A 17,868-nucleotide genomic window follows, 5' to 3' on the forward strand; every position below is an offset into this window, starting at 1 on the left:
ACTCCCAGAGCTACCTTGACTGCTCTTCCTCTCACCCCATTTCCTGTAAGGACTCTATGCCATTCTCCCAGTTTCTCCAACTTTGTCACATTCGTTCTGATAAAGCCACCTTCAATAGCTGTGCTCCTGATGTGTTTTTTTTTCTCAGGCTTCTCTGCCACCCTGGTCGACAGGACATTTGACAATGTCCATTCGATTTCCTGCACTTCTGCTCTTACCCCTCCCCCTCCTTCCCAGTTCCACCTGTTCTCACCTTCCACTCAACCAGCCTCCAATTTCAACGCCTCTTCTTTCACCATTTCTGCCTCTTTCTGCCTCTGAAAGTGTTGAAGAAGAGGAAGAAATATCTTCCTCTTTCCTCCCCTTTCAGGATTCCAGAGGGTCTGTTCCCTCCATGACACCTTGGTTCGTTCCGCAAACACCTCCAAAAGCAGTCTTCCTCCCACGGCACCTTTCTATGCAAGGGCAGGAGATAGAACACCCGCCCTTTTACTTCTCCTTTCAGCCATCCAGTCCCTCAAACACTCCTTCCAGGTGAACCAGCAATTTACTTGTAATTTTTTCAAATTAGTATACTGTATTCACTTCTCATGATGCAGTCTCCTCTATACTGGAGGGACCAACCGCAGCTTGGGTGACTGCTTTGTGGAACATATCCATTCATTCCAGAAGCACATGCCCGAGCTTCTGGTTGCCTGTCATTTTAACTCTCTGCCGTATTCTTCCTGATTGCTCTTTCTCTGCTCCTACACGGTTCCAATAAAGCTCAACAAAAGCTCGAGGATCAGCAAGATTTGGCATTTTACAGCCTTCCAGACTCAACATTCAACAATTTCAGGTATAGCCTCTGGCCCAATTTTTTTGGACAGCAGCTATTAGTAATGGTTCTGCTATTCTCAATTACACCTCCTCTAGACCCATCTTTTGTTTCTTTACTTGTCCCATTACTGTCCTCTTTTGCCTTGCATCAACCTCCCTTGTCATTTAATCTCTCCTGCCTTCCAGCCCATCACAGAATCTTCCCTTTCGTTCTTTCCCCACCCCCACACCCTTCCCCTGCCTTTATACTTGTTAAAAACCAGTTGCAGCTTTAACTTTTTCCTGTTCTGGTGAAGAAGTCATCAACCTGAAACATTCGCCCTGTTTCCCTCTCCACAGATGCTGTCAGACCTGCTGAGTATTTCCAGCATTTGCTGCTTTTAGTTTTGGTCTTGTCATTTGTTCTTACCAAAAATGTGACACATTGCCACTCTGGGGTTACTCCATTGAAAGACTTGATTCAGGATTATTGAACCTCAAACAGAGAATGGAATGGCAAGTTCAGCAGCCAAGCCAGAAGCTTAGGCTGGAATTTTCCAGCCCCACTGGCGCGAGCGTCATGGCAGGTGGGGAGGGGAGGGTGGGCGGAAACAATATGGCGAGAAGGTCAAGAATCAGTTTCACACAGCGTGAAGGCACAGTTGGATCGTCCGATAGTGACCACCATGGCGGAATGCCAATCCCGCTGGAGGCCGGCATGAACCCACTTTGCATCCCACCAATGGGATGCAACATAAGGCCCAACCGGAAGCATCACCCCACACCAGATTTGCTGTTACGCTGGCTGGAAAACACGCCGGCCCAGGACACATCCGGACAAGTGTGACGTTCAGAAGTCGGGACTTACCGTTAGGGCCTTGCTCAGTTCGTGGACATCCAAAGTGCAGAAGATGCTGGAGCCCTACAGCTACCGGACCCTGAAGGAACACAAGCATCGCATGCTGGGTGGATCCTCGTGGACATGGCTCTGCTGAAAAGCAACTCTTGGAAGGTGGGAGGTCTCCATTGATGCTCTGGGTCCACTTTGGAACATCACGGTCTTGGCCACAGGCTGCTGTAGGTGATTGGTGATCGACGAGAGGGCGGGAGAGGAAGATCCAGCTGTGAGTGGGAGAGGAAGGCGAACCAGAGAAGGGTGGAAGAGGAAGGTCTAAGTTTGACTGGGAGAGGAAGGTATACCGGGGTGTGAGGCTGGGGGTGGGAAACAAAGGTGTCGGGGGGAGCCGTGAGTTGGGGGGGAGATGAAGGTATCGGGTCGGCGAGGTTGGGAGGTGGGAGGGAGCATGGAGGGAGGAGGTTGTAACGGGAAGAATGTGGCAACTGGGGAGGTAGGTGTAAGCAGGGGAGAAAGCTGTTCTTTGAGTTGGAGGAGAAAGGACTTTGGGGGGAGGAATGAGTGCGGAAGGGGGAAGGAGTCCAGGTGGAGGAAGGAGTTCGGGGGGAAGGACTTCGGATGGAGCTAAGGACTTCGGGGGGAGGAAGGAGTTCAGAGGGGAGAAGGAGTCCATGCTGAGGAAGGAGTCCAGGGGGAGGAAGGATTTTGGAATGGGGAAGGAGTGAGGGTGGAGGAGGGAGTAAGGGTGGGGGGATGTCCATGTGAATGTGCAAGGGAGGGGTCTGTGAAGACAATGATTGCCTCCTGGGGAGCGAACTGAGAGTGGGCATGGTAGGAAGGAGTGGTGAGTATGAGAGAGGACAGACTGAGCCGGACGGGTGGGAGGGAGAAGGTGCGACGGTAGCAGTAGAAGGGATGGCGAGGGTGGTTGGTGGGGACGGAAGCAGATATAGACCCTGGGAGTGGGAAGGAGGAGGTCTGGGAGGTCAATGTGGATGGGAGTGGGATTCTCAGGAAGGTAGTGAATGTGCACATTCACCTGCTCATCCTGAAAAAGTGACAGTGGGGAGGTGGAAGCTGATGCTAGCGTGGGGCGGGGGGTCAACAGTGATGGGGGAAAGGACATGGGTGCCTGGGGGAGAGGAAAGAATTGGGGAGCTGAGCAGAAATGTGATGACTACCATTTTTCTCCTGGAGGGATGTCGACGTGCCCCGTTTACCACTGTAGGAACTCACCCATGGCTACCAAGATGGAATGCAGGTCTGTGTGCATCTCCATGTTTTGCTGGACCAAGGTCTTTATGGTGTCTGCCGTCTTTGCCCTGGAGACTTCCATGCACACACATATGAGCACCACTACATCAGAGAGCAGGCGGACGCACTCCTCCAACTCACGTGTCACTCTGTTGAGGGCTTCCAGCAGCTCCGCATGATGTTCCCCCGCCTTCTGCTGACTCTCTACGATGAGCTGGAAGGCTGAATCCTAAGGCTTGTCATCTGACTCAGACCTCACAGATGCCTCTTCCTCAGCAGTCCTCCAACAGGGAGTTCAGCTGAACCTGCCTCATCCTTCTGCGGACACGTGTCTGTGCAGTGACCACCAGATTGTGAAACCAAGCCTACTCTAGATCAAGTCCCACAGGAGGATTGTCTCTCTGTGATGGTGCAGGGTGTGGGTAAGGGCTGTGATGGATCTTCCAGGCTGCTTATTTCCAGCTCTTCAATGGCAGAGGTGTCCTCTTGGCTGGAGGTGAGGACCTGGATGGAGCTGAGGGACTGGCTGGCTGAGGTTGTCGGTCTCTTGGCAGAGTTCCCTGTGAACCAAAGTAGAGATAATTAGTGCATGGCAGCAGGGTCAAAAGCAGGAGACAGAGCACTTACAGTTGTGTTTAAAGAGGGATGATGAGATGCAGGATCCTTATGTGGGTGTTTGCAGGCATGGTCCATGTCCTCACCAGTCAGCACGATGGCACACTCCTCAAAGTAAGTGAATGGCCTAATGTGTGCCACTTCAGCCCTGGTTTGGGATCTCTCTCTGCTGTTGTGAGCCAGCTTCTCCTGTATGAAAACAGATGGAGAGAGTGTGAGCAGGAAGCTTGGCACTGCATGGAACATTTGTATGGTGAGCGGAGCCATGAACAGGATGAGGATGTGAATTCCAGAGGATATGAGCCTGATGGAGATGTGAGGGTGTGTGTGAGAGCTAGTGGTGCTGTCCCTTGAGGTGTGAGATCCCTGTGGATGTGTGATGGGTTTGTGAGTGTGTGAGTTGAGGTGATGGGGTGGTTGACTTACCCTGACAGAATAGATGAGATCATTCATCCTCTTCATGCACTAGATGGCTGACTTCCTCTGTGCTCCGGTGGCGCTGACTGCCTCCCACGCTGGATTGGTGACTCTGGTGGGCCTCCTGTGGCTAGGGTGGGGGTAGAGGACACCGCGGTGGCCTTACACTGCATCCAGCAGGCACCCCAGAGAGGCGTCACTAAATTTGGGGGCTGCTGTCTTCTTTGCTTTTGGGGCTGCTTGAAGCCTGGAGCAGTCCCGGTCTGAAGACATGAAGTAGGCCGCGCACTGCTGCGCTTTAAATATGGCGCCTGGAGTGAGGAAGTGCTGAGTCATGGCATGGTGGGAAAATCTGAGCCTGGAGTGTTCCCTCTGAATGCATAAGTAACGAGGTGAGACGCACTGAGAATAGGACGATACAAAGCAAAAAGCCACCATTGCGGCCAGCAGTTAAAACGTTCTATTTCCTGCCCGCTACCGCACTATGTGCAAATCTGAGACAATTCCGCCCTTAGCCTCTCAATTAGGAGGTTTGTGCTCTACACCAAAGGATATTGAAACCACTTAAATGTTAAATTGACATTTTTTTTGAATGCAGAGATTTAAAATATGGACAGCCTTCAGGCAGCTGATCACTTGCCAATGCCCCCAGGGAGAATCCTGAGCCATTGTGAAGGGCTGTTCTGACAGCCATAATCCTAGCAAGTGCAGGCACTCACAGGTGGGGGAAGGGGTGGGCGGAAGGGGAGTACAATAAATGCAGCAGCCTATCACAGATAATGGGCAGCAGGCAGGAATGAAGCAGGACAATACAAACAGCACCACGATGTTCACGCTGCCTCCTTTGCGTTCCAGTCTGGTGGAGAGGCTTAGGGGGAAATTTTTGCTGACCTGATCCAAGGCATCAGGGAGGAGGGTACAATCGGAGAGAAGCGAGGGGTCGATCAGAAGAGGTTGAGTGGCGGAAAGTGGGTCAATCGAAGGAGAGGAGGGAGGAATGGGGGATAGTTGTGAGGATCGAACCATGTGATGTGGGGGGTCAATTAGGTGGGCTACTGATTCCTGGAAAGAAGTTGGGGGCCTGGGGCGGGGATGGAGGAGTAAGGGCAGGTGGGAGGAGGGGAGAAGGTTGTACGCCTCAGATGTGGAGGGGATTCAAGTTTGTGGGTTAGGAGAGTGTAGATTGGAGGCCTATGGTGGGATGAGAGGTGTTTGGGAAAGATTGTGGAGGCTCTCTGGTAAGCACCTGGATCCAGGAGGTCGGTGTGAAGGCACAAACCTTCCAAATCCACCAAGTACTTGTTTCGATGAAACTACCACATTACTGATGCTTGGGAAACCCTGCCAGAGGTAAAATGAAAAGCTGATCGTCAATGTGGCTTGCAGCCTCATTATCATATTTCAATTTCCAACCTGGCTCCCTAGAGCAGGTAAGCTGCCCACCAGTTTTCGGCCTAAGTTAAAGGTGAAAACAGGCATCTTGGACGCAGGTTTGGGTTGAGAAACAGATTTTTCGGACCTTAACCCACATCTGAACAAACCCACACCTTTTTAGGTTAAAATTCCACCCTTCAGTTCAGGCACTGAAAGCTAAGTTGGAAAGAATTTGATGTTGAGCTGATAATGTGCTTCAATTTCAACGTTGCTATACCCATGCTAAAAAAATGTGTATCATTCAGTAAAATGAACAACAGTTTCTGACTCATGCACGGGTGATAATGTTAAATTTAAGAAGATTTCTGTTACACTTTTAAGCTGATCGTGCGAGATTATTGGAGAAAATTTTCTCCCCGTCAGGCGGGCCGGTTGGGAGCAGATGTGGAGCCGATTGCCGCCCGCCGCCATTTACTGTGGGCCGGCCAATTATGGCCCGCCCAGCTTGCCACTTGAGTGGTAGCAGCACTACCTGCGCGGGCGGGGGGAGGAGGGAGAGTCAGGGCCTTCATGCGTGCGAAAGAGCACAGAAATCTCCCTGAGGCACAGAGCTGCCTCAGGGAGATTAAGTGGAATTTGAAACTTCAAAATAAAAAGTTAAAAATCATTTACACATGGTCCCTCATGTGATAGTGTCACATGAGCTGGGACATGTTTACCAAATGTTTAATAATTATTTATTAATTTAATAAACCCTTCATGAAACCTCATCCCGCCCGTTTCATGAGGTTTCATGAAAAATGCGAAGGCCGCCTGGGCTCTTTGCCTGCCCAGCAACCTTAAGGTTGGACAGGCAGCCTTATCAAAGTGGTTAATTAGTTGATTAATGGCCTTAACAGGCCTTTGACAGTTCGGCGGGCGCACAGACGACTCTGGCGTGCACCCGCCGAACGGAAGATCGGAATGACACGGGATGCACACCCGATGTCACTGTGCTCTTTTTACGCGTCAGTGTGCGGCCCCTCCCCCCCCCAACCCCTGGCGACGAACACAAAATTCAGCCCTATGGTTGTGAGGAAGTTACTACGTTCAGCATATATCACAACCAAAGTTGTTGAGAAGCCCTTATCCAAGGGATCAGACTCCGTAAGAAGGAGAGACTAGGACCTTACCTTCTCAACTTAAATAATAAAGAATAAAAATAAGACATTTGAAAACACTGGAGCAAACATACTGGAATTGCACATTGGTGGATATCGTTGCAGCATTCACAATGAGTCATTGTTGGCAGTGTCACTAGTTGTTTAGAGATAGACTACAACCTAGTTGTATTATTTTAGCTTTCAGTCTTCCCGCTGAGGATCTCTTAAGAATTTATAGGATTTAGAAAGCATTTAGTCATTATTTTTAATTGTTATTTCAACACAGAAGCGACAGTTTTACATATGTTGAAGAAGTGATTAATAGGAAAGGAGGAATTAAAGAGATGGAAAAGCAGATCTCTTTGAGAGAAAGGTTGAGATCAACTGGATGCACAAAGGAGCTTAATATTTCACCTAGTCTATCCTAGACACAATGGAAATACAGCAAAAGTACCTTGCAGAACTTGCATTTTTTCGCACAAGCTCAATAATCTTCCCAGCATGGCTCACTGAAGCATCAGTCAAAATAAAGAGCTGCCGAGGATAGCCACGAAGCACTGGTTGCTTGAAAATCCAAGATAAAGCACCAAGAATATTAGTGCCGCCCATGTCAGCCCTCATCCTCTGAACATACTCACAGGCGAAAGATAAGGTCTCCTTTAAACAAGCAAAAGAAATTGTTAACCAGAAACTGTAGGTAAGCTTATACAGAAGGAATTATATAAACATGTGACCCAGTACAATAACAACAACTATTTATATTGCACTTTTAACATCACGAAAGGGCACAGGAGCATTATTAAACAAAGTATGACACCTGTTATAGGGTGGCTGAGTTGTGCTATTAATGATAGAGTTGATTTGCAGACACTACTTGGGTGGAAACATTAAGTTTATTTACAATATATTCACCAGCAACTACACATGTGCTTTCAACTCCAACCCTAACTCTTTGCTAAGGTAGCCTGCACTACTCTCCTGTTGGTTACTACAGATCATGTGATCTTTCTTAACAAATATTATTCTTAAAGGTACATTGCCCACTAAATAAAACTATAATTATTACACTCCTCCCCATTTAACTTGGCTATATATATTATATTTACAGGTACACATTTTTCAAGACAACATAATATTTAAACTGGGTAAGGAATTTACAAGTTCAGTCTTTCAGGTGGTTTCCTGGTATGTTTGGAATGTTGCAGCTCCACAACTTCAGATTCTTTGTCAGGAACCTCCTTTTTCGGAGTTGCCTGAACATCAGGTGCTTCGGTGGGCACTTGCAGTTCTGTATCCTAAACTTTTAGAGGAACATCAAGCATGTCAGTCCTGGGTTGAGTATCTTCAACAGGAAACGTCGACCCGGTCATGCTCACAGGTGGAATCATATCTTGATGGTTTTACATTCTCTTCCTTAAATGATCCACGTATTTACAGATGATCTGGCCTTCCACCTCCATGTGGTAAGATAGAGGTCCAGTCACCGTACTTATTTCACCCGGTAACCACTTTGGTCCTTTCCCGAAGATTTGCACATATACCGGCTCTCACATGGTTAATTTCCTTTCGTGGCTATGCGTGTTATGTCTAGTTTTCTGACTTCCCTGACTCCTTTCCACCTTCCCCTCTAAATTCAGCATTATTAAGCTCAACCTTGTCCTGAGAGGGCGTTTCAACAATAACTCCGCAGGTGTGCCACCTGTTGTGTGAGGAGTAGTCCTGTAATGAAAAAGAAAGTGTGCTGGCTTGGTTGCCAAGGAATCCCCAGTTAGCTTTTTCATGCCTGCCTTGAACATTTGAACCACCCTTTCGGCTAGTCTATTTGAGGAAGGGTGGTGCAGTGCAGTTTTCATATGAGTGATACCATTGAGACTGATAAGCCATTGAAACTCAGCACTTGTAAATGCAGTGCCATTATTGGAAACAACTACTTCTGGTAGTCCGTGAATGGCAAAACGCTGACGTAGTTTCGTAATTGTAGCAGCTGAAGTTGGTGACTTCACCTCATATACGTCCAACCATTTTGAATGGGCTTCGACAATGAGCAGAAACATTGTTCCCAGGAAAGGTCCAATGTAGTCAATGTGTAACCCCACCCAGGGTCTACCTGGCCACTCCCATGGGTGTAACGGAGCTGTCACTGGTAACTTTTGCATTTGCTGACATTGTACACAGTACTTTACTAAACTCTCCATTTCACCACCCATCCCAGGCCACCATAGCTAGCTGTGTGCTATGGTCTTCATTCGGGAAATTCCTGGATGGGCACTGTATAGTTCAACTAAAAGTGGCTCCCTTCCCTTTGAAGGAACTATCACTCATGCTCCCCACAATAAGATGCCATCCTGGTTGGTTATTTCATGTCTTCTGTTGAAGTGCGGTTTCATTTTGTCAGATATGACAAATGACCAGCCATACAGCACTTGTTCTCATACTTGAGGTAAGACTGGGTCCTGACTTGGCCAGTCTCTGATCTGTCGGGTACATACCGGCGAGGAATCTAAGAAGCTTAACAGCAAAACAAGTTCCTATGGAACTGGGACGTGCTCAACATTTTCTTGTAAAGGCAAACAACTAAGGGCATCAGTGTTTGCAATTTGATTGCCAGGCCTATATACAAAAGTGTATTTGTATGCTGCCAGAATTAAAGCTCATTGCTGTATTCTTGTTGAGGCTAGGGTTGGCATAACCTTGTCCTCACTAAACAATCCTAGCAATGGTTTGTGGTCTGAAACTATTGTAAAATGGTGGCTGTGTATGTACTGGTGAAATTTCTTGACACCAAGGATGATGGACAGGCCTTTTCCAATCTGCGAGTATCCCTTTTCTGCTGTGGTGAGCATTCTTGATATGTAACCTAATGGCCGTTACATGCTATCGTCCAACTGATGAAAGAGCATTGCTCCCACTCCGTAGGGAGATATATCACATATCAGCACCAATTCTTTCATCTGGTCATAATGCACTAATAGATTGGATGAGTGTAACAATTGTTTCACCTTTACGAAAGCTTCTTTCTGGGCTGCTTCCCAAGACCAGTGTTGGTTCTTCTTGAGTAGATAATGTAGGGGGGGCCAGCACTGTAGATAAATTGGGTAAGAACCACCCATAATAGTTGATCGTTCCCAGGAATGATTTGCGCTCTGAGGCGTTCTTTGGCACAGGTGCCTCTCTTTTGGCTCTCACTTTCTCCTCAACTGGGTGGAGGCCCTGTGAGTCTGCCCGGTGACCCAAATAGATTACCTCCATCACTTGGAATGTGTACTTTATTTGTAAAAGCACTCCAGCTTGCAAGAAACATTTTAAGGCTTCTTCTAAGTTTGCCAAATGCCCTTTTTCAGTGAACCCTGTCACCAATACATCATCTAAATAGACTACAACCTGGGGCAGTCCCTGCAGTAAGCTTTCCACTGTTCTCTGGAAGATGGCACAAGTGGAGGAGACACTGAAAGGCAATTGTGTATATTGGTACACTCCTTTATGTGTATTAATTGTGACAAATTCCCTGGAGGCATTATCCAACTCTAGTTGTTGATAAGCATGACACATGTCAAGCTTTGTATACGTTGTCCCTCCTGCCAGTTGGCATATATCTTCGATTTATGGAATGGGGTGCCTGTCTAGCTTAGCTACTTTATTAACCATCAGTTTGTAGTCTCCACAAATTCGGATGCTTTGGTTGGGTTTAAGGATGGGGACTATGGTTGCTGCCCATTCTGAGAACTGAACTGGTTGTATAACGCCCAGTTTCTCTAGTCTGTTCAGTACAATGTCGACTTTTTCTTGCAGTGCATATGGTACTGGTCTCACCTTCATAAAGTGAGGGGTTGCTTCTAGATCCACATGAATCTTGGCCTGCAGGCCCTGGATTTTCCCCAGTTGGTTCTTAAAGACAGTGGGGTACTTTCTAAGTAGCTCTGATAGCCCACTTGCTCTTAACTGGAAAATTTCAGTGCATTCCAACTTAATCTCCTTTAACCAATTTCACCCCTGGAGGTTTGGCCCTTCACCTGCTACCACCATCAAGGGTAGCTTTGCTGATTGGCTTCCATAATGGACAGTTACTCTGCTTATGCCTTTCACTTGAATGTCTTCACCTGTATATGTTTTCAGATTAGCATCTGTTTCTTCTAAACTTAATTTATGTTCACCATTATTCAAATATCTGAAGGTATGTTTGCCAATTACTGTCGTGGAAGCTCCTGTGTCCACTTCCATTCTAACAGCTTTGCCATTTACTTTCACTGTGACAAATATTGGTTCTGTCTTCCCAACTTTCAGATTAAACAATGAGTAAAAGTCTGAATTTGTTGGTTCAGGCTCTTCTACATTGTAGACTTCATCGGGCTTCTTTTGTTTACAAGCCTGCTTTAATCTTTCCTTGCATTGACTCATCATATGTCCATTTCTGTCACAATAGGAGCATTCGATTTTTTTAAACTGCCAATTGCTAAAAGACTGCTTGTTTCCAGCTCTATTAAAATTATTATTCGATTTCGCTGCTAACTTATTTTTCTTTATTCTTTGGCTAGCGGGGGAGAAGTTTTCTGCTTCTTGGCAGAGTCTCACTTTTTTGCGCCTCTTTCGGCTGAGGTTTCCCACCCAATGTGGAGGAAGGCACCATTTTTCACAACCTGTATTGCTTTTGAATCTCTTACTGTGCTTTCCATGGCCAGCGCTATCTTTAGAGCCTTCTTGAAAACCAGATTCACCTCGAACAATCATTTTTTTCTGAATAAAGTCCTCTTTCACACCAAACACTAAACCATTTCTGAGCGTGTTGTTCAGAGTGGTACTGAACTCACAATGTTCCATTAGCTGCTTCAAATTTGCCACATAATATTGTCTCACCCGAGGCTCTATTTTGCGAATTAAACCTGAATCTCTGCATTGTGACTCAGGGCTTTGGCTGAAAATGACCCTTCACGAGGTCCACCAATTCATCGAGATTTTTTGAATCTGGGGCACTGGGTGCTGTCAAACTTCAAGTCAGGCTGTAGGTTTTGTTCCCACAAGTACTCAAGAGGATCGCTCTCTTCTTCTCTTCCCCCGTAATCTTGTTCGCTTGATAAAAAAACCTGAGTTGTTCTATGTATTAAGACCAATCATCTGTGGCTGGTTCAAAAGGTGCAATGCTCCAAAATTGTGGCATTTTGAGAGGGATAACTTCTTCAATTCTAACGGAGCTTGCTACTTACAATCACTGGGCGAGGTACAATGCCGGTTTCTTTTTAACTTGATTTCTTCTGTTCAATCTTGTTTCATCCTTGTTGCTAGTTTGTGGTAGGGTGGCTGAGTTGTGCTATTAATGATAGAGTTGATCTGCAGACACTCCTTGGGTGGAAACTTAAAGTTTTTTTACAATATACTCAGCAGCAACTACATGTGTGCTTCTAAAACCAACTCTATCTCAACACTGACTGCTGAGGTAGCCCGAGCTACTCTCCTATTGGTTAATACAGATCATGTGATCTTGCCTAACAAGTATTATTTTTAAGGTTACATTACCCACTAAATAAAACCATAATTATTGCAACATCTAACCACAGAAGGAGATATTCGATAAAACTTGGTCCAAAAGATAGGTTTTAAGGAGTTTCTGAAGAGAGGAAAGTGAAGTAACTCTGTAGAGAGGCAGAGAGGCTTAGGGAGGGTATTTCAAAACTTAGGGCCTCAGAAACTGAAGGCACATTAACCAATGGTGGCGGAATGGAGGAATCAAATCAAAGATGCATTTGGGAGGCCAGAATTTGATGAGTGCAGCTATCTTGAAGGGTTGCGGGGATAGAGGAAATTACAGAGACAGGGAGAGGGCAAGGCCATGGAGGAATTTGAATACAAAGATGAGAATTTTAAAATCAAGATGTTGCTTGACTAGAAGCCAATGTATGTCAGCGAGCACGGGGGCAATAGAGGAATGGGAATTAAAATGCTTGGATATTTATTTCCAAGTCAGAATGTCACATTAGCTCATTGAGCTAAGTCTCAAAGATTCAGTTGATGCATCAAATGTTCTGACCAGAAGGGAAAAATTCAAAACAAGCTTTGCTCAGTCGATCTGAAATAGTGGCTCCTTTTTGCTGGCTACTGAGTGAAATAGGCAGCCATTGTGTAAAGATAAAAAGATCAGACTGCATCTTACCCTCCGAGGTAACTGGACAAAAATCTTCAAAAATGGTTTTTGAAAAGAATATTTTTTGGAAATCTCAGAACTTTTGCTATTCAACGTCAACTGCAAATGTTTAAAGGAGCTGGATTTTTTTCATTATAGGCTAAAGAAAAAACAGAAAAAATTCTTTTCAAGCAAATTAAGGAGAATATTTGAATACGTGACCATGCAGTTTTACCACTTTTTAAAATGGTTTTGTCCAGTAGTTTTCTAGTATGTGATAAATAAAGTATTAAAATTTGTCACAGCCTCAATGAGACCCTCCCCGTTCTGGCCACTTACCACCGGATGGTGAAATTACTTTCCTAATGAAAAATGAGAGAATGCTAATTATTCTTTAATTAATAGCTCTTAACAAAATAAAAATAAATCAGGAGATATATATGAGTTCAGTCAGCAGGTATCTCTTTATGTCTTTTGTTTTCGGAATTGCTTTCTTCTTAGAAATTGCATGTTATAAAGCTGCATATTCCTGGAATTTTACCACAGGCTTGTTAATTGATTGATTTTCTGAAGTGACATCACATTATAGTCCAAATTATTTGGCTTGCAAATACAAAGGTTCTGATGTGAGCAAACCACAACGTTCCAGCAGTGGATTGACTGCAAGTCCATATAAATTTTCAATAATTTAACTTCAGTTATCATAAACCTGAAAGGGAGTATTATGTTCATCTCTACACAGAGACAAATAAGATGCTGTTATTATTCGGCAGTGAAAGGGGATTTTTTTCAGTATAAATCCAACAATTTAAGTGAGAAGATATGGTTCCTAATGCACATTCTGTCAACCTGAGATAATCACGAAACCAAACAAAAGAGCAAGTGTTTTTTGTTATCACTGGATTTAAGGAAACATGCTGCTAAGTGCCCATTTGTCACTGCCAAAGACAGAATTTAAATCAAAGTTATCTTTGGTAGATGCCAAAGCAAGGAGAACTTACATCATTACACGGTCGGCTGGAAGAGAAGAGAGTCCTCACATTTGAGCCAAAGCCAATTATGTTCAGTAATGTTCCAGGTGGTAAACTTTTAATAACAACTACCATGGCTTCCTAGAAATGAAGAAAAAAGAAAGCAGTAGGATTGAAAGCTGTGCTTCTGAAATGATCACTTTTATACATATTGTACATAGAGGGTAAGCTGTAAGTAATGGACTTATAGTTAATAAACAATCAGTCTCTGCCAAAATACCTTACATTCTGCTGACAAAATCTCATAACCTAGTGACCAGTAGAACAGTGCTCCAGGCCCCACAATGGAAGCCATGGCCGCCCTCATCATTGTCTCTCTTTCTCTCCCCTTTTAGCTGCAATGAGAACCTCCCTGTTCTGGCCACTTACCTCCAAGCTGATGGATGGCAATGGGCTACCTGACCTCCCTCTACCAGCAACCACTCTGTATCCTCTTCCAATCTGGGGAATAATCGGGTGGGTGGAGGTGTAGGTGGGCATGGGGGAGGTAAGGAGTCACAGATCATAGGGAAGGGAATGAGGGAAGTCGAAGACTGCAGGAAGTTGGCGAATCATGGGGGTGGAGTGGGGGGGTAGTTCAAAATCACAAAAATCAGACAGGCCGAGATTGGGGGGCAGGTGGGTTGGTGAAGGAAGTCAGAGATTCTATGGTGGGTGATGGGGGTGGGTAGGGTGATAGTTGGAGATCACAGGGATGAAGATCAGAGTTTGCAGCAGGGGGTGCTGGCAGGAGATCATGAAGGGTGGGAGTCAGAGATTGCAGCAAATAGAATGTAGAGATGGGGCGGGGGGCTGGAAATCAGAGATCAGGAATGAAGTTAGAGATGATGGGGAGTTGGAGTGTTAGACATTGCATGGTCCAAATGGTAGATGTTAGCTTGGGAGTTGAGGGAAACACTCCTACTCCACATTGCCCACAAGCAATGCTATAAATGCACTCTCATCCCTTCTTTCCTTCGTGTGTCCCCCTAGCTGCTAGAATTCCCAAGACACAGGAAATCCAGTTTCCATGGATTTAACATAAAATGCAATCAAAATGAAGGGACACAGCCTCCTTCAAAAATGTCAATAACCTACCTGCCTCCTGAAGATGAATTGGCCACCTCCCTCCATTAAAACTTGAAGTATGAAGGTTAGGAATGGGCTGGAATCAGGTTTGAGAATTTTCACATTTTCACCTTCCCTCATCCCAAACCCACCCATCCTTGGCATTTCAAATTCCCCCAAGATCTCAAACAAGCAGTTTGACAACATAGAGGCAGCAGTAGAGATGAGAAAGTTGGAGGTGAGTTAGAGCTGGGCGTCAAAGGGCAGCATGTAGGTGATGAAGAGGAGGGGACAAAGGAAAGCACCTACAGGGATTCCTAGTTTACATGTGGAAGTGAAGCCATTGCTGGATTAGATAATTTTATGATCAGATAAACAAGAATGGAACTAGCTGAGAGCAGTCCCACTGGGCTGGATAATGGAGAAAAGGGTCTGGAAGATGGAGCAGCTGAACAGTGTCAAAGGCTATGGAAAGATCAAGGGGGTGATGAGGAATAGTGCACCATGGTCATGAATACACTGGATGACACAGAATTTGGTTTGGACTGTTTCATTGCTGTGAGGGAAGTGGAAACTTAATTGCAAATATTCCCAGTTAGACTTCAAGAATATAACTTATTACTTTTCCCTCAACCACATCAAGTTTATAATGGTGATTGCAGCTGGAACAGGGGAAATGCTTGTTATACGGAAGAACATTTTTTTAAAATGAGAGCTATATTTGATTTAAATACAATGAATAGATTTAGGCAGGGATTCAAATCTATACTGTAATTTCATAATTTATGGGCTAGATTTTCATAGAAACATAGAAAAGTCACGGTGCAGAAAGAGGCCATTCAGCCCATCATGTCTGCGCCATCCAAAATGAGAAAAACAAAACTAGCCGCTCATTTTAATCCCACTTTCCAGCACCTAGTCCATAGCCTTGAAGGTTATAGCTCTTCAGATGCAGATTCAACATGGATGCAGGAATCAGGAGTTGGGAAATTTCCTGATGTTATGATCTTGCTTCTGTCCCAGCAATGTGAGCCAGCCAGCCAGCAGCATTTTCATCCAGCAGAAGTGGGGACGGCATGGAGTTAGAGATGGAGGCGGGCCGATGCCAAAGCAGCCGGGTAAAAGGCTTGCCCTTGCTCGCAGATATATCAGTACAGTTCTACGGATCAGTGTTAAGCCCTATAACCCTCACCCTCAGCCCACCTTACACCCCCTCAACTTCCCTAACCCCTCTCAAAACCAAAACTCCTTTATCTGCTCACCCCTCCCTAAGCAACCTTCAACAATGTCCCCCGCCCCCCCTCCCAAAAGCCCTAAACCCGCTCATTATAAACAAAGCTCACTAGCTGTTTTGCTATAAAGAACAGAAATGCAGAGAATTTCTTAAATGGGGAGAGATTGGAAAAAGTTGATGCCCAAAGGGACCTGGGTGTTCTTGTTCATAAGTCACTGAAAGTTAACAAGCAGATGCAACAAACAATTAGGAAGGCAATGGCATGTTAGCTTTTATTACAAGCGGATTTGAGTACAGGAGTAAGGAAGTCTTGCTGCAGTTGTATAGAGCCTTGGTGAGACCACACCTGGAGTTGTGTGTGCAGTTTTGGTCTCCTTACCTAAAGGAGGATATACTGGCCTTAGAGGGAGTGCAACAAAGGTTCACCAGACTAATCCCTGGGATGGCAGGATTGTTTTATGAGGAAAGATTGAGGAGACTGAGCCCGTATTCTCTAGAGTTTAGAAGAATGAGAGGTAATCTCATTAAAGTGTACAAAATTATTACAGGGCTCGACAGGGTAGATGCAGGAAGAATGTTTCCCCCAATTGTGGGGGCTCTAGAACCCGGGGACACAGTCTCAGAATAAGAGGTAGACAATTTAGCACTGAGATGAGGAGGAATTTCTTCAGTCAGAAAGTGTTAAATCTTTGGAATTCTCTACCCTAGTGGGTTGTGGAGGCTCAATCGTTGAGTATAATCAAAGCAGAGGTTGATAGATTTCTAGATACTAATGACATTAAAGGATATGGGGATAGTGTGAGAAGATAGTGTTGAGGTATAGGATCTGCCATTGACTAGTTAAATGGTGGAGCAGGCTCTAGGGGCCGAATGGCCTACTCCTGCTCCTATGTTCCTATGTTCCCTATAATATTTGAAACTCTTGGAAAATAAATCTGTCAAAATAAACAAAACATTAATTAAATTAAATAAAAGCAAAAAACTGCAGATGCTGGAAATCCAAAACAAAAACAAAAATACCTGGAAAAACTCAGCAAGTCTGGCAGCATCTGCGGAGAGTAACACAGTTAACGTTTTGAGTCCGAATGACCCTTCAACAGAACTAAGTAAAAATAGAAGAGGGGTGAAATATAAGCTGGTTTAAGGTGGGGGGGGGGGGCGCAGTTGGACAAGTAGAGCCAGTGATAGGTGGAGATAACCAAAAGATGTCACAGACAAAAGGACAAAGAGGTGTTGAAGGTGGTGATATTATCTAAAGAATGTGCTAATTAAGGATAGAAAGCAGGACAAGCAAGATACAGATAGCCCTAGTGGGGGTGGGGTGGGGTGAAGGAATCGAAAAAGGCTAAAAGGTAGAGATAAAACAATGGATGGAAATACATTTAAAAATAATGGAAATTAATTAAAACTTGTTTAAAAACCATTTTATAGTCTTATCACATTATTCTTCTCATAGTGTGAGAACATGACTTCAGTTAAAAGGGATATTTCAGCAATTTTGATCCAGTTAGTAAAAATGAACTCAGGACCAATATCTATTCAAGATAAGACCAATGAGATGTTCAAGAAGCTGAACACGGGTTTTGCGATCAGTGGAAAAGTAATGGCGATCTCTGGTGTAGAGTTAATTTTACCCAATGTTAATTTGAATCTGGTGCCAAGGCAAGGGGTTATCCAGCCATCCAACAACACCGATGTCATTATGCAGGGTATATAGTTAATCACATTAAAGAATCTTTATCGACAGCAAACCAATAAGTAAAAAGCATTGATTATCTCTCATTTTAAGATCATTTTACAGACAGCATTTTTAAAATGCAGAATTTCTAAACATAATGAAGTGATTTGACATTCCATAAATATCAAATGAGATTTTCCAAGGCCAGAGAACTTGTTCAGCTGCAATTCAGAACTTGTTGAGCCACTAAAAGCCCAGTTACACCTCATTCAACAAGGTGCAGCTTTTTCCAAGGCTTTTTACAGCAAGA

At 44.8% G+C, this 17,868-nt stretch overlaps 1 protein-coding gene across 11 annotated transcripts in view; it reads right to left on the bottom strand.

Moving 5' to 3' along the window:
* vwa5b2 (von Willebrand factor A domain containing 5B2) overlaps nt 1-17,868 on the bottom strand; it is a 139,071-nt gene that overhangs the window by 38,546 nt on the left and 82,657 nt on the right. For all 11 annotated transcript variants that reach the window (XM_041204050.1, XM_041204078.1, XM_041204043.1 and 8 more), the window contains 2 exons: nt 13,570-13,680; nt 6,911-7,113 (listed from right to left, as the gene is read on the bottom strand). In XM_041204050.1, coding sequence (XP_041059984.1) covers nt 6,911-7,113; nt 13,570-13,680 — 314 coding nt within the window. The remainder of the gene's footprint in view (nt 1-6,910; nt 7,114-13,569; nt 13,681-17,868) is intronic.

This window comes from Carcharodon carcharias, chromosome 2 (genome assembly GCF_017639515.1).
Source record: "Carcharodon carcharias isolate sCarCar2 chromosome 2, sCarCar2.pri, whole genome shotgun sequence".
In the NCBI taxonomy this organism is placed as follows: Eukaryota; Metazoa; Chordata; class Chondrichthyes; order Lamniformes; family Lamnidae; genus Carcharodon; species Carcharodon carcharias.